Below are 14,652 nucleotides of genomic sequence, written 5' to 3' on the forward strand. Positions count from 1 at the left end.
GGCCACCCATCAACAGAAAGATATATGGGCAAAGACATGGAGATGAGAGAGTATGAACGTTTGGGATAATGAAGTAGCCCATTAAAGGCTAGAACATAGTATCAAGAAGGAAGTATGCAGTGAGTGACAATGATATAAATGTCTGTGTTATAAGGTCATGGTTGTATTTCATTTTCTAGTTCAGCAATTCCCAATATTTGAGAATATGAGAACATGTCTTTTAAACATTGAAACACAATGAGATCCCTGTGTGATATAGTTGTTTAAAATAAAATATAAAACATATGGCATTAAAAGCTATTAAAATTTACTATGACCTTTTAAATATATTAGTTTTCATTAGAACCAAAAAATAGTATATGGGTATATAGGTATGTGTACATGATATACATATGGGGGGATATACATATTTTTTCATCATTGTACAGGCAGTGATTAATATTCATATGGATTCTAGGACCTCACAGTAAATCTATGGTCACATGGATCTGAAGCACATGAGCCCAGAGCCACAGTCTAGGCAATGAGAACTTGTCACACGTCTTCGAGTAGGAATCTTACTTGATGAGGCCTATGTTGTGAAAGCACTGAGGGTTAGAGATGGAAGACACCTTAGAAAACATCTTCTCTGCACCGTCTGCTGAAGTTATAGAAGAAGAAACTGCAACCCACAGAGATAACAGACCTTGGCTGAGATTACAAGCAGAGAACTGTGACTAGTATTCAGATTTCTGAAGTGATCTCATCACATATTTCCATAATAAGATGGATAACATCACCCAAACATATCATTAGCAATCAAAAATGAATATCTGTTCCTAGTTAGTAATAAGATTAACACGTTACACACCTAAAATTAGATATACACAGTTTTCTCTGCTGTGGTACAAGGATTGTAGTATTTTTCAAATTCTCTCTCTAATATCACATGGATCCTACTCTAGTTTTTCTCTTAAGCCTGTATTTCAAAACATATTCATCTTTAAGAATTTATCTCCACCTCTCTTTTCAAAACCAAAAATTGTTTTCTCAAGGTCATCTGGAATTTCAGCAAAGGAGATTACAGGTGTACCTTGTTTTATACATATAAGGATTTTTGAAAATTAAACATAAGCTGCACACTTCAATAAATAGATTGATTCAATATGTATAAAAATTCAGTATTTAAATGCTAACAGAAAAATTTATAGTGGTGATGATTTCCACCCCAAACTAATTTGTAAAAATAGACTTACATATATTAGAGTTCCTTAAAGTGGTTTCTACCTGCTTGGCTCTGGTGAAATCAACATCTGACACATGGAAACATTTTTTATTACCACTCGACCAATTCTGTATCTAACTGAAAGTCCTTACGCAGTTAGGCATAGGTAAGATCTGCTATATGAATGAACACTGAAGCGGTTTCCTTTTCGATAACAATTGCTCCATCAAAAGCAAGGAAAAGGGGACTCTTCCCTTTCTCTCCTCCTCCTCTGCAGGGAATTATACATAACTAATCTAGACATGAGTGAGGAATGGATTTCAAAGTCTCCCAGGAATTTCCAAAGACTTAGTGTCATTTACACTTTAAAAAAAGACAGATACCTGTCTTTTACAGGTATCTGTGCTCTCCTGCTTCTTTTCAAACCCCTGGCATAATCATATGCACCTTTCCTATTCCTCCTTTTGGAGCCTCTAAAAGAAAGTTGCATTATTTTTACTAAAGGACATTATATTAAATTGTTAGGGAATGAGAACATTAGAAAGTTTATTTACGTATTTTTCCAGTTTAAAAAAAAAATCATAAGAACATTTTCCTTCTTTCCCACATTGAAATTTGTTAAGTGTGCAATTATTGCTTTAATTGGATTACAATTGCCTCTACATTAGTTTATGCTTTTTACATGATCAAAAACACATAAAAGATATGACTGAAAGTGGAAATGCACTGTATTTTGGTGATGGATAATTCAGATATTTTTATATACCCATTAGATAGCAAACAATTGTTTACATTCTGCTTTTGCAAATATTGTTAGTATAAGAAGGAAATTCATTTAAGGAGTCTATTTGCTTTTATTGCTAAGTTTTCTATATACCTTAACTTATTATATTCTTGCTGTCCAATATTTTATATGATTGGAATATAGAAACAGTTAATGCAATGTATTACAGCTAACTGATACAATTAAACATAAGTAACACATTAGTTTTTTTAAACTAAGTCATTCAGTACACCCTACTGTGTTCATCCTGTATAATTATACATCTTCTGACTTGTCTCATGTAATTCACAATTTCTTCCTGCTGCTTAATCGCAGACTTCAGCAAGCTCATTTTAGGGGAAGAGACTCGGTAAAATTTTTCTGAGAATCTTTTATTTGTCATGTGCATTAAGGCAATGATAACTCCCATGGAAAAAAATGAGGGGGTGTACAAAAGATACAGGAGTAAAAGTGCAAGATGGTTTTCAAGTACATGCATAATTTAGATTCATTCTTGTGGGAGGAAATCATAAGGGAATTAATCAGCAATATATTTGTAGATTTTGCACCAATCATTTTTATAAGAAAAAAGTAGCAATTATTATATGTTGTTTCTCAATCACAAGAAAGAAATAGCATCAAAAGGCAATCAGGCAAAGAAAATCAAACTGGCAGTCCTGTCCCTCAGAGCTTTCTGTGATGCACAAAACTTCTTTGAACAAGAGAAATGTTAGTGTTCAGGTCTTCAGTGAAAAATAGACCAAAATGAGATCATTCTCAAAAAAAAAATCACATGTCTATCATATTTTGGCCTTTTGATGGAGTAATTGTTGCTGATAGTCTTGCTATGTTTTAAAATATTTGATAACATCTAAAGACATCATAGGAATAATGAAAAGGTGCAGACTTTGACTATAGAACAAGTTGTAGTTACCTGTCTAAGATGGCAAATAGAGTCAGTGACAGGACACACTGGGCTAAATATGGTGATAATTACTTTAGGCAATGGAAAAGATAAAGTGATAAAGAGTTGGGCTTACTGGAGAAAGATGTGATTGGAAAGCTTTCCATGACAGGCGTATTGCTTTACCATAAAACACAGTTTTATTATAAGACTCTTTGATTTTTAGCTAAATCCTAATGGCTTTCAGTTCCATAATCATCTTTGTTCTAGACTTTAGGCCAGGGTGATTGTGCTGCTCCTTTTCAGTCAGAATCAGTCCCTTTAGGTTAGATTACAGATGACTCCTTTTAACCCTTTGAAATGATGCCTGTAGTGAATTATGTTACAAATATGCTCTGCTCCAAGAAGTTTGGCAATGAATATCTTGTTAAATATTCAGCTTGTCATTCACAATTAACTCTCTCCCTGCCATTCAGAACTGTTTTATTTCCCCTGAGAGTTATGATTGAAATTGGATGAATAAATAGAAGTTAAAAAAAAAAAAGAGAGAGAGAGAGAGAGGGAGAGAGAGAGAACTATCCTGTTATCATGCCTGTATGAAGGATGCTGAGCTAGACTGAAATTGCATTTGATCTGTTTCTCTGTTGATTTTGTAAACCTTTCCAAAGGTTTCCATAGTAACAAGTGAATTAGCCCCTTTCCCCCCAACATCTTTCAAGCATGTAACAGGGATAAAGGTTAGGGTGAAAAAAGCTACAATATCTTTTCTACTCCCAGGATATATCTGAAGTCATGATTAGTCTTTTAAGAAATCAAGTATGTTTCTCCCACCACAGTCATATGAAAAAGTTGGGTCAGAATTTACTTACATCTCTGATGTCTGCGTTTGCTCCTGTACATGGTCATTCTGAAAAAATCCGACTTTCTAAGAAGTAATTGCTTTGACCACGGAGACAAAGAGAGGGTTGTGCTCCTGCTTTGCAGTAAGACTGTTGCTCACTGACAGAAGGTAACCAGCAATCACACAGTGAAAGCCAGGGTAATACCATTCTCATAAAATTACAGGGGAGATGTTACAGCCTGTAACTACTCTATCTAATGCAAATCTTCTAGAGCAAATTGTATTTCCTTCACCCGCCCCCAACTGATATCAGTTAAGTTTTCTAATAAAATCTCTACTATTAAAGTGCTGTGCTCAAAATAATGTTGAATTAAGAATAGATTCATATATTTAGCAAGAATAGTAAAACTGAAAATCTAAATATGAAATATAAGAACCCCTGTTATTTATTTACATAAATTAAAAACTATCCTTTGGATTCTCATGTCTTTTAGCCACTCTCGAATGTTTAGATTTGTATTTTATTTTGAAACTACTGAATTCTTTCCTTCTTTGAGCTCCCAATGCACTTCGTAGTTTCAATTATTAAAGCAATTATCACTTTTAGGTTTGTCTAATTCTCTAAACAGACTGCTTCTCAGGAAAAGCAGGAACTGCATGTTTTCACATTATATCCCCAGACCTAGTACAGAGGAACACACAACAGGGTCTCAGGTTTAGTGAGTACCTACTCTGTGCTACACATTCTTCCCCCTCCAGAAGGAAGACTTTCATGAAGCTTTCTCCCACCTTCACCCTGCCACCTCATCTCGTTTTAGTCCTCAGACCTCTATTTTCACAGTATTTTGGGCATATCCTTATCTGAACATTGTCATCTCAACTGGACACAGAAGAAGCTTTGTCTTTGTATGTCTTGTACTCTCTGCTCTGAAAGCAATGCCTGGCACGCAGCAGAAACTCAGGAATACTACCTCTCTCAAACCCTCCACAAGAGTACGTGCTTTCAAATCTCCTTTATGTGCTCATTAGGGTGTCTGAAATGCAGTTTTTATTTAAAATACAGAAGGATTTATACACTAGTGAAGAATTTCTATGAGATATGACTTGATTATGCATAAACCTTCATCTTCCAGCCAAAACCAGAAAATGTCTTCAACTGTCAAAATTATTTTTTAGTGTTAGCAAACTCAGGCTACTTACTAATAGGAGGAGATATCATTTCCACAGCTCTTCTTAATAGAAGGATTATTTCAGTGTCATGAGTACTTTTACACTTAAGTAATTACTACAGTTCATGATCACAGATGCCAAGAACAGCATTTTAACAAGTTTTTGGCAGTATTCCTCTCTAGTTTCCTTGACTTTGGACTAACAAACTGCACTGTTTAATAAGATGCTCCATCAAAGACCACTATGGGTATTTCTTACTGTAAGTCATAGTTAGTATCTGTATTTATCTACATACAATATGAAACACTGGGAGGATTTTCCTTGTGTTTTCTACAATAGTGAGATGAAAATATTTCAAAAAGAAATTAGGCCTTTTCTGAATGACATATAATACACCTTATGTTCCACAACCTTACTTGCTTAATTTTTCTCCATAGCACATTGTGATCACCTAACATAATCTGTATTCACTTGTTTGTTTTCCTCCTGTCTGTCTCTGCCTATTAGAACATAAGCCTCCAGAGGACAGGGCTTCATTTTCCTCAGAGATGTATGTCCAGAGAGTAGATCAGTTCCAGGTACAAAGTAGGGTCTCAGCAAATATTTGCTGAATAAATGACTTTTATGAACAAATTTAAATGATAAAAACAATATGATCACAGATTATTTTTCAATGAATTAGTACAATAACAAAATTCATGCTTATTGACTAAAATTACTTTCTTACTTAATGCAAATACTTATCATTTCACACCTCTCTTTTGGCCCCAAGATGAGTCTGAATGAGTTCACTGATTTAGATGAAATTGCTTATATTCAGAGATGTGAAGATATATTTTAAAATTTGCTGGAACAAAAAGTCACAATGAACAAGCAAGTTCTCTTTTATAAAAATTACTCATTCCATAAGACCAACAAACATAAAACCTATTACAATCAAACAAATTAAAACAAAGTTTGTCTGACATATGTGTTATATATAATTTTGATATGAATAACCATGTCATTAATGATTATTAGGTAGAAATAGCCTAATTACATAATGACACAAATGCTATTAATTTTAACAATATTACATGGTACAATCAAATTTGTAGTTTTTCTCTTTTACACTGTTAGTTCTTCATTATCTATAATTAACATCAATCTGAACATTCTTTGCAAAGACCACGTAACAATTTAATTTCATCCACATATGCAACAACCTCTCACCCAGCCTCATTCATCATCACACATACACAGATGCATGTTAAAACAAATATCCTGACTCATAGTCATCAATGTTTGGCACACCTTGTACCAAAGCCGACTTTCTTAGGCTCTATATAGGGGTTTTTATCTCATCAACTCCTTCTTACGTTACTTTTCTCACCTCAGGGTATAGAGAGCATCCACTCTTGAATCTTATATCTCGGGTCAGTGGCTTAAATCCTGTTTTAAACCATCAAAATTGGGGATCTCAAATAGACCTAATGAATTAAGGCCAAATTCATGAGTACCACGTTGCAGTACAGGTAGGAAGGTGAGAGAGAGGCAGGGGCAGTGGCTGAGGGAGAGGAGAGGCTTTAGTAAAAGCAGAACCTGGGCAACTTTCAGCCAGCCCAAGAATGAGGAGGAAGAATGTAGACATAATAAGGGAAAAAATGTCAGTGAAAAGAAGACAGGTGCCAGCATATCATTCTTTTTATCCAACCGTCTTAAAAAATACAGACTGAATAGAGGTGTTTTGTCTTCAAAATCGGATTTATGCCTGTAATGTCAGAGATCAAAAGAAGCATCACTTCCTTTATAAAATATCTCCATATCTACTCCCGCACAATACGATTTCCTTTAATGGAAGGAAGGAAGGAAGGAAGGAAGGAAGGAAGGAAGGAAGGGAGGAAGGAAGGAAGAGGGAAAGAGAGAAAGGAAAAGAGGAAGAAGCAAGCCTCTGTGTGTGTGTGTGTGTGTGTGTGTGTGCACGTGTGTGTGAATGAGAGAGAGACAGAGAGAACTACTCTGTGCTATGTGTCAAGCACTGGGCTAGTTATATACTGTATCACTAATCTTCATAATCTTCACAACAATCCTGTTACTTAGCTATCTTTACCTCCAATTTAGAAATGAGTAAACTTTAGCCAAATGAGGACAAGTACAGGTAACATTCAGGGACACTGCATGACTTACATAGCTGTGTTGACAACATTTAATTGGGAACTAGACCAAAATGATTTTAGAAACAAATTAGGTAGCAATGCACTTGGCAGCTGCTGGAGAAGACTTAAACAAAAGGGTCACTATAATGTCACTAGTAATGTACTGAAATCAACAAAATGACATTTGCCCAAACTCATCACAGGGAGTGAACACTGTGTGGTTTAATAAGAGCTAACATTCATTTAGGGAGTTCACATTAGGTGCCAGACTCACTTCTAAGAGTTTTATATGCATTACTCATTGGATACTGAAAACAGTTCTATGATGGATTTATTATTATTATTATTATCATTGTTGTTATTATTATTATTATTACTATCATCATCATCATCCTCATTTTATGTTTCAGTAAAATGAGGCTGAGAACAAAGTGTTCTGACTAAAGTCTCACAGAGTGCAAGAGGTCGTGCCCTGCTTTGAACTGGCTGGCCTTTCTCCAGAGCCTGTGCACTATAACATGCCATGTAAGGTCGAAGGGATACTTTCAGCAGCTATTTAGGCAGTAGGGGATGAGGACCCACAAGGGACATGTTTCCATAACAACGAGTGGTGTTAAACTAACTTCTAAGCGGGGTGGATGCAATTAACTGCAGAGTTTTGGCTGCTGGCAGGGACAGTCAAGTTCAGAAGCACAGCAGACTGCTTGGGACAAGAGAGGTCTGCTCACCTCTGCAACAGTGGTGACTTCCCTTTCCCAGACATGTCATCTCCCCTGCCTCTCCTCCCCACGCCCAGCCCTCATCCTTTCCTCCAAATAAAACACCAAAAGAACATTTAGAGAATACCAAAAGTATCAAATTATTAGCCCATCCAGAGTTCTAACATCCTTATCTGGTTTAAAAATTACAATATGTGTTGATTTGGATAAAACTTCTAAGAATTTCATCAAGGCATAGTATGTAGACCATATAGAAGTATTTAACTTGAACTGTATGATATCTATATTTCAGAAAATTACTAGAATAATAAAATGTTAAAACTTTTCAGGGTAATAAAATTATTTTTTCTGTGTAACAAAATTATGCTGCCAAAATTCCTCATTTACAGATATCTACTCCACAACAGACAGCTCTTACAAGTTTGTTGGATGGAAAACTGAAGGGAACTGCGGGGCATGACCTCAAGGGCCTTGACCCCCATACTTCCAGCAGGAGCCTGAGTCCAGATTCCCTAGGAGTTAGCCCACAGCTTTTTCCTCTGAACACACTAGCTCTGAAATTATAACCTTAAGTGATATAAGTGATATCTCTACACTCCTTCGGTCAAATTCTCTCCAGTTTGGACAGAAAGTTAACCTTTCTCTTATGTCATTCTTCTCACTCAACAGCACGAGGTACAGATGTGGACCTTCTTTATCCTTCCTTCGCTACCATGCCAGCTGTCCCCATGGAAACGCTGCCCCTTCTCCTCTCAGATATGAACTCTGCTTTCTTTTTTTTTTTTAATTTACTTTATTGGAGTATAGTTGGGTTAGTTTCTGGTGTATAGCAAAATGATTCAACTATACATATGAACACATATATATGTATTCGTTTTCATATTCTTTTCTATTATGGTTTATTACAGGATATTGAAGATAGTTCCCAGTGCTGTACAGTAGGACCTTGCTGTTTATCCATTTTATACATAATAGTTTGCATCTGCTAATCCCAAACTCCCAATCCATCCCTCCCCCACCACCCCCTTGGCAACCAGAAGTCTGTTCTCTATGTCTGTGTTTCTGTTTCATGGATAAGTTCATTTATGTACTATTTTAGATTCCATGAACTCTGCTCTCTTTATTGAAACATCTCCTTGCTAGTTTAGTCCCTATAAACTCTTGACAGAAGTTCTTTCCTCAGGATCTTTCAGGGATAACATCCAAATAATTTTCAGCCCCAGCAGAATCACCAATCCATCTTTTCAATAATTTAAGCAAGTATATCTATATCTTCTGTACATGTCTATATTAAGTGGCTTGCTCTCTTGCCTAATGTCTCTGAAACTGAACCCTTGCCTATTTGTCCAAAGTCAAGTGCTCTCCTGTTAGTGGATAATCTAAAAATAGTTATTAATTAAAATACTGAGTGGCTATCATATAAAAATCTTATCATTTTACCTAGTACCTCATATTAATAATATATTCACCATTGTTCTTTTTAAATCAAAGGAAACAAAACTTCTTAATGTTCAGTTCAAGTTTTCATTCAAAATATTGGTTCAAATGAGGAAAAAAAAATCCTGAATGATGCTTCTTTATACTTGACTGCTGTTGAAAGTGAAGCAATAAACAAACAAGTCAATTCTGTGTTCTTTGGTTTGGTTCATTAAATTTTTTTATGTATCTGGAAAAGACTTTTCTAAGATTTTTTGTAAACTATAATTGGATTTTATTACTGTCTTCATTCATTTCTTTGGACTTTCTCCAATTCCTTATGCTCTAATATCAAATAAATCTTTGAAATCATTAATTTTTTGAAATATGTAATGCCAAGTATTAAATACAGTTAACATATTTCTCCTTTATAACTCACTCTAATGTGACTTTATTTTCACCAAATCTTCTTAGTGGTAATTGTTTTTGAGCATTCTCACTTTTGCTTGCTACTCTTTTTTGTATGGTTCCCATTCCATTTTATCTCAGTTTCATCTTTCCTTTAGCCTAAATTTGATTACTCAGACTTAGTTTTATCTTCTTAATCGTCTTATTTGCCCATTTATATTTGGATAAATTTGCATTGTCTCAAGTTGAATAGATTGAATACTATCTTTTTTCATCATATCCTTTGGATAGGTCCAAATACCTAATGGTTACTAAAAAAAAGTTTTTTAAAAGAAGACTAAAACATATACAATTAAATCAACCTTGAATTTCCTAGAATATGAAGTGAGTTATTTATACCTGTGTAAATAGTTTACCTCACTTCAACATATTTTAATAAATGTTGTTAACAAATTATACACGAAAGATGTAGTAATCCTAGACCTAAAGAAACACAGTCTCTTTGAGATCATAGCCACATAAAAGGTACTAAAACTATAACGAAATACCTTGCAGACATAGGAACACAATAATATAGCTTATTGGATGTGAACATGATGTAGGGGAATTGCTGTACCATGTTCCCTGGAGGTGTTTTATTTATGAAAAACATGTGTTCAGTAGTTCACAACTCTGTCTCAGAAACACCATCTCCACTGCATCCTGAGATGGAGAGACACTATGAGTTTACAAGGCATAATGATGAGAAAGTAAAACATCCTTAAAGTCATAAGAGTTTCCATAATTATGAAAATTATGTATAGAATTTCACTATAACAAAATTTACAAAATAGGAAATGCACTCTTATCTATCATCTATCTATCTATCTATCTATCTATCTATCATGTATCTATCCATCTATCCATTCTTTCTGTCTCTCTATCCACATACCCACCTACCTATCTTAAAAACCAGAGAGTTGTGAGTTGTAAAGCTACCTAGCAAAACAGTGTCTGGGGGTGCTTAGAGGATGTCATACTCTAGAGGCCAGAATGTAGCTGAAGAAGATGCTTAAAAAAGCAGAGAAAATGCAGTCAATGGTGGTGCCAACCAAGTGGCACCTGAAGCAGAGGAAGGCAAAATGTAGCAATGCTCCACGGAGAAATAGTGTTAAAAGTCCTGTTGCACCACCTGTGGATTTCTTAGGACACTGCCTTTCTCTTTTTTCTGGCTGATTCTATCTCAGTCAGCTCCTTCCATCAAACTTGTCCAACTCTCTTCTCTTTAGTTTCTGAATTCAAGCATCTGGTCTTGTCTTTCTAGTCTATTGTTTTTCCTTCTTGCTGTCTTTTGTCTATATAAAACTATACTTTATTGTATACATGTATAGTGGAGTATAAGTAAGGGGTTAGTTACCTCAAATTCTTATTGGTATTAGGCAAGGAATAAAAATATGATGCCAAAAAAGGCTGAACCAGGGGATTTATCACTTTATGATGCCTTGCATTTTCTGCTTTAATGAGTATACATTATTAAGGTTAGGACCAAATATTACAATTTCAATTACTACCCATAGAGTCCACCAATATTAGTTTCATAATGTAAGCGAAGTACATGAGATACTTCAATTAAAAACTGTTCACTAATTATAAAAATTGAATGGAATCATATAAACGATTATTAAGTGCTTACTTTGTGCCAAAACATTATTTAGGATTTTACTTCAGTTTGAATTGCTGGGCTTATTGTTCTTCTTTTAAAAAATATACTTCTGTTACTTTATTTAATCTTGTGAGGAAGGAGTTGTTATCTCATTTTACAGATAAGGGAACTGAAGTTCAGGTGTCAAGTTCATAAAGCTGGCAAGAAGTAGAGCCAGAATTTGAATCCAAGTTTGAACTGTAAAAAGCCATGTCCAATCCATGATACCACTATCTTATATATTGAACAAATAAATGTCAGACAATAAAAGCAAATTCAGAAAACAGTAGAGAACAGAAAACACTACCTAGGATTTTACTTCAGTTTGAATTGCTGGGGTTATTGCCACTATTTTGGAAAATATACCTGATTTTAATGTGTAAGACAATGGGAGAATAAAGTTGATATACAGAATTTCAATATAGAATGCATGCTGATAGTCACCCATCTTAGTACTCCAAATAAAGGATTCTAGAGATGCATATACAAGGATTCTAAAGATATTTATGTGATGGTAGAATAGGAGCCTAATCAATGCATATGATATATTTGTATTAACCTAAGGTCTAATGTGGACTTGGAGTATGTTCTTCATGGAAATGAATCAGGTAATATAGAATGGCCCAGGGAAAGTTTTCAATTAAAAATAGATAAAATTAGGTCAAAAAGTTAACTACACATACACACACACACACACATTTTTTAAAATATTGGGCTAGATGTTACAATGTTTCTTTCATTGTTTAAACTATAATATTTTAAATGGGCAAAGACCAATACTAGATGTGTGAATCTTTACGGAGTTTTAAAACACACTAGCTAAAAATAAATTTCTATTTATGGATCATATTCAGCATATTTTGGTTTCTAATGACACTATCAAAATTGTTACTCCAAAATGTCTAATCATTTCCAATGTAAAATGTGCATAAATTATCTTAAGTATATATTAATAGAATTCATTTCAGCCTGTCTACAAAGTAGTATACACAGCAGTCCTGTTCTCTTAATTCCTTTCCTGTTCATATTTAGTTACAATTATCACATTGATGAGCGACTTCAGCCTGCTGAGTTGAATAGATTGAATTTTCAGGTATAATTTAGCATTACATAGCCGAACGGTAATTCAGGAATCCAGCTCCAATCCTCATTTTGTGTGGATTTGTGTCTGCTAAGGGGCTCGGAACCACCTGGATAGTCTTTGACCTCACATATGTGTTCAAAGACAACTATTTGAATAAAGTCTGCATCTGCCATTACCAGCACAGCAGTATGAGAACAGTAAATATGTAAATGAAATTCACAGTTCTCTTACTGTCATAAAAACTATTTTTAGATGTTTTCTTAAATGGCTTTAGATATAGAAACAGGAGCTATAGGTGGGGAAAAAAAAAGTCTCAACTTTTATTTTCCAAACTGTCTCCTTCAGTTTGGCGAACACTAAATCTCATGTTATCTTTAAATTATGCCTTGGAAAGCTTTAGAAATCCTGCCAGGATAGCGTAAAACTTAAATAAGTCATTAAGGGATGGGTCACAAAACATGAACACAAATACAGCATATGAAAATGTGATTATTCGATTTTAAAAACCTTTGGTTCCTAACTTCTAAGACTACCTAGAGAAATGATTGTAAGAAAAGAGTATAACAGAGAAAGAAGGGGGATTTCAGCTTGTAACTATCTGATCTTGATTCAGTGAGAAAAAAATCTGTGTTTTGCTTTTTCTATTTTCTGGGGGAGTTGATGGTACAAGTTTCCAATAGCATAACTACCCATGTTCCCACCCAGATCAGATTAACCTGATTCTTTATTATTATAAAATTTAGGACTCCAGCTATTATCCTTCATTGAAATTAAATTAATTTAACCTTTTTTCTTTCATACACCTAATACATATACTTTGTGCACTCAAACTGTGCCCTTCGGAGCTCTGAGCAAAAACAGATTGATTGTTCATGCAGCTTTTATTTTAGTGGGGAATACAGACATTAATTGAATGATAATATGAAACAATATATTCTATAGGTTCAAAAATAGGTGTTCTGAAAGTAGATGTGTGGTCTGTCCTCTGAAAGTAGATGTGTGGTCTGTCCTATGAGAATGTATAAAAAACCAGTCCTTGACAGTAATTAGGTCCACTCTTCTCTGAGGCTATATGGATGAGTGCCATGGTAGGAGTGAAAGAACAGTCACAGGTGATCATAAAGTATTAGTGAGAAAATTACTGAGATGAGTAGAAAGCTTATAAGAAATACATATGCTGATATATGAAGTGAATGATAGTATACAATTGTTATTCAACAAATAATGTTGATAAAAGTTATTATGTTAAGTTTGTTTCCAATTTGCAATCATATTTCAAACAATTGTTCATTACTCAAATTAAGACAATAGTAGTTAATAGAATTCTATGCCTTATCACTCCCTCCTACAAAAACTGGTTAAGTGTATACTAGATATAGAGGGTAGAGGAAGATAAATAGCCATGATCTTAATCTTGAAATTGTATTTACTAATAGATATTATGTGAATATAAAGGTTTTTAAAATGAATGTTTTAATGAAAATACCAGTGAAAATACGTGTCTATATCAAAGAGGATAAATGTATCCAGAACCCTGACACTCTAAATGCTGCTTTTCGTTTTGCAAAAGTGGCAGTGAGTGGTGATGGAAAGTTGTGTAATAAGTCGATAAGTGTCTGACAAGAGCTCATTCAATGCAGATCATTGGACAAGATATCTTGGGAAATTTCAGTGGAAGCAGAAGAAATAATATCTGTCCTAGAGGACATCATAGAAACATAAACCAAGATATATGTATGTGAGTTGGTGACCATGACATGAATGATTTAGTGACAGCTGCCCAAATACGCTAAAACAGATGAAACAAATAAACTGCTGAAAATTATGTGCAAAGACCTGACACATTACTGAGAAACAGTGATGAATAAACATGACTTCAGAAAATGGTAATAAGAAAATATTTATAAAATGAATACCAAATCAAGGCATTTCTGGTTAATCCTCATTCTACTTGATATTAATCAATATCTGACAATGCTAATTATTAGCTTATTTCTTGGCTTTTATGCCATTGTTGTTTCTTGTTTTCCTTACTAGTATGAAATTTATATTTATTGATCCAGCTATGCAAAACTAGAGATTCAAATTCTGTATCTGCTAAACATGTTTTAAAACTCAAGATTCTGAGCCAGACTGGCTTGGTTTATTTGAATACCAGTTCTGCCACTCACCAGCTTTGTGATCTTGGGCAAGTTGCTTTGTATATACATACCACAGTTTCCTCATCTGTAAAAGTTTCCTCATCTATAGCATCCTCACATTATTTTTATAATTAATATAATTATTATAAGAATTAAATGAGTTGATATATAAAAAATGTTCAGAAC

At 34.3% G+C, this 14,652-nt stretch overlaps 1 protein-coding gene across 6 annotated transcripts in view; it reads right to left on the reverse strand.

Moving 5' to 3' along the window:
* The window catches only part of RALYL (RALY RNA binding protein like), an 816,695-nt gene that overhangs the window by 276,613 nt on the left and 525,430 nt on the right, over positions 1-14,652 (reverse strand). Inside the window, exon 1 of one of the 6 annotated variants that reach the window (XM_007180153.2) lies at positions 3,741-3,836. The exons of the other annotated variants lie outside the window; for them this stretch is intronic. Within the exon in view, the coding sequence (XP_007180215.1) occupies positions 3,741-3,777 (37 nt within the window). The 5' untranslated portion in view covers positions 3,778-3,836. Of the gene's footprint in view, positions 1-3,740; positions 3,837-14,652 lie in introns of those variants that run through there. 6 annotated transcript variants of the gene reach the window in all.

This window comes from Balaenoptera acutorostrata, chromosome 17 (genome assembly GCF_949987535.1).
Source record: "Balaenoptera acutorostrata chromosome 17, mBalAcu1.1, whole genome shotgun sequence".
NCBI classification, from domain to species: Eukaryota; Metazoa; Chordata; class Mammalia; order Artiodactyla; family Balaenopteridae; genus Balaenoptera; species Balaenoptera acutorostrata.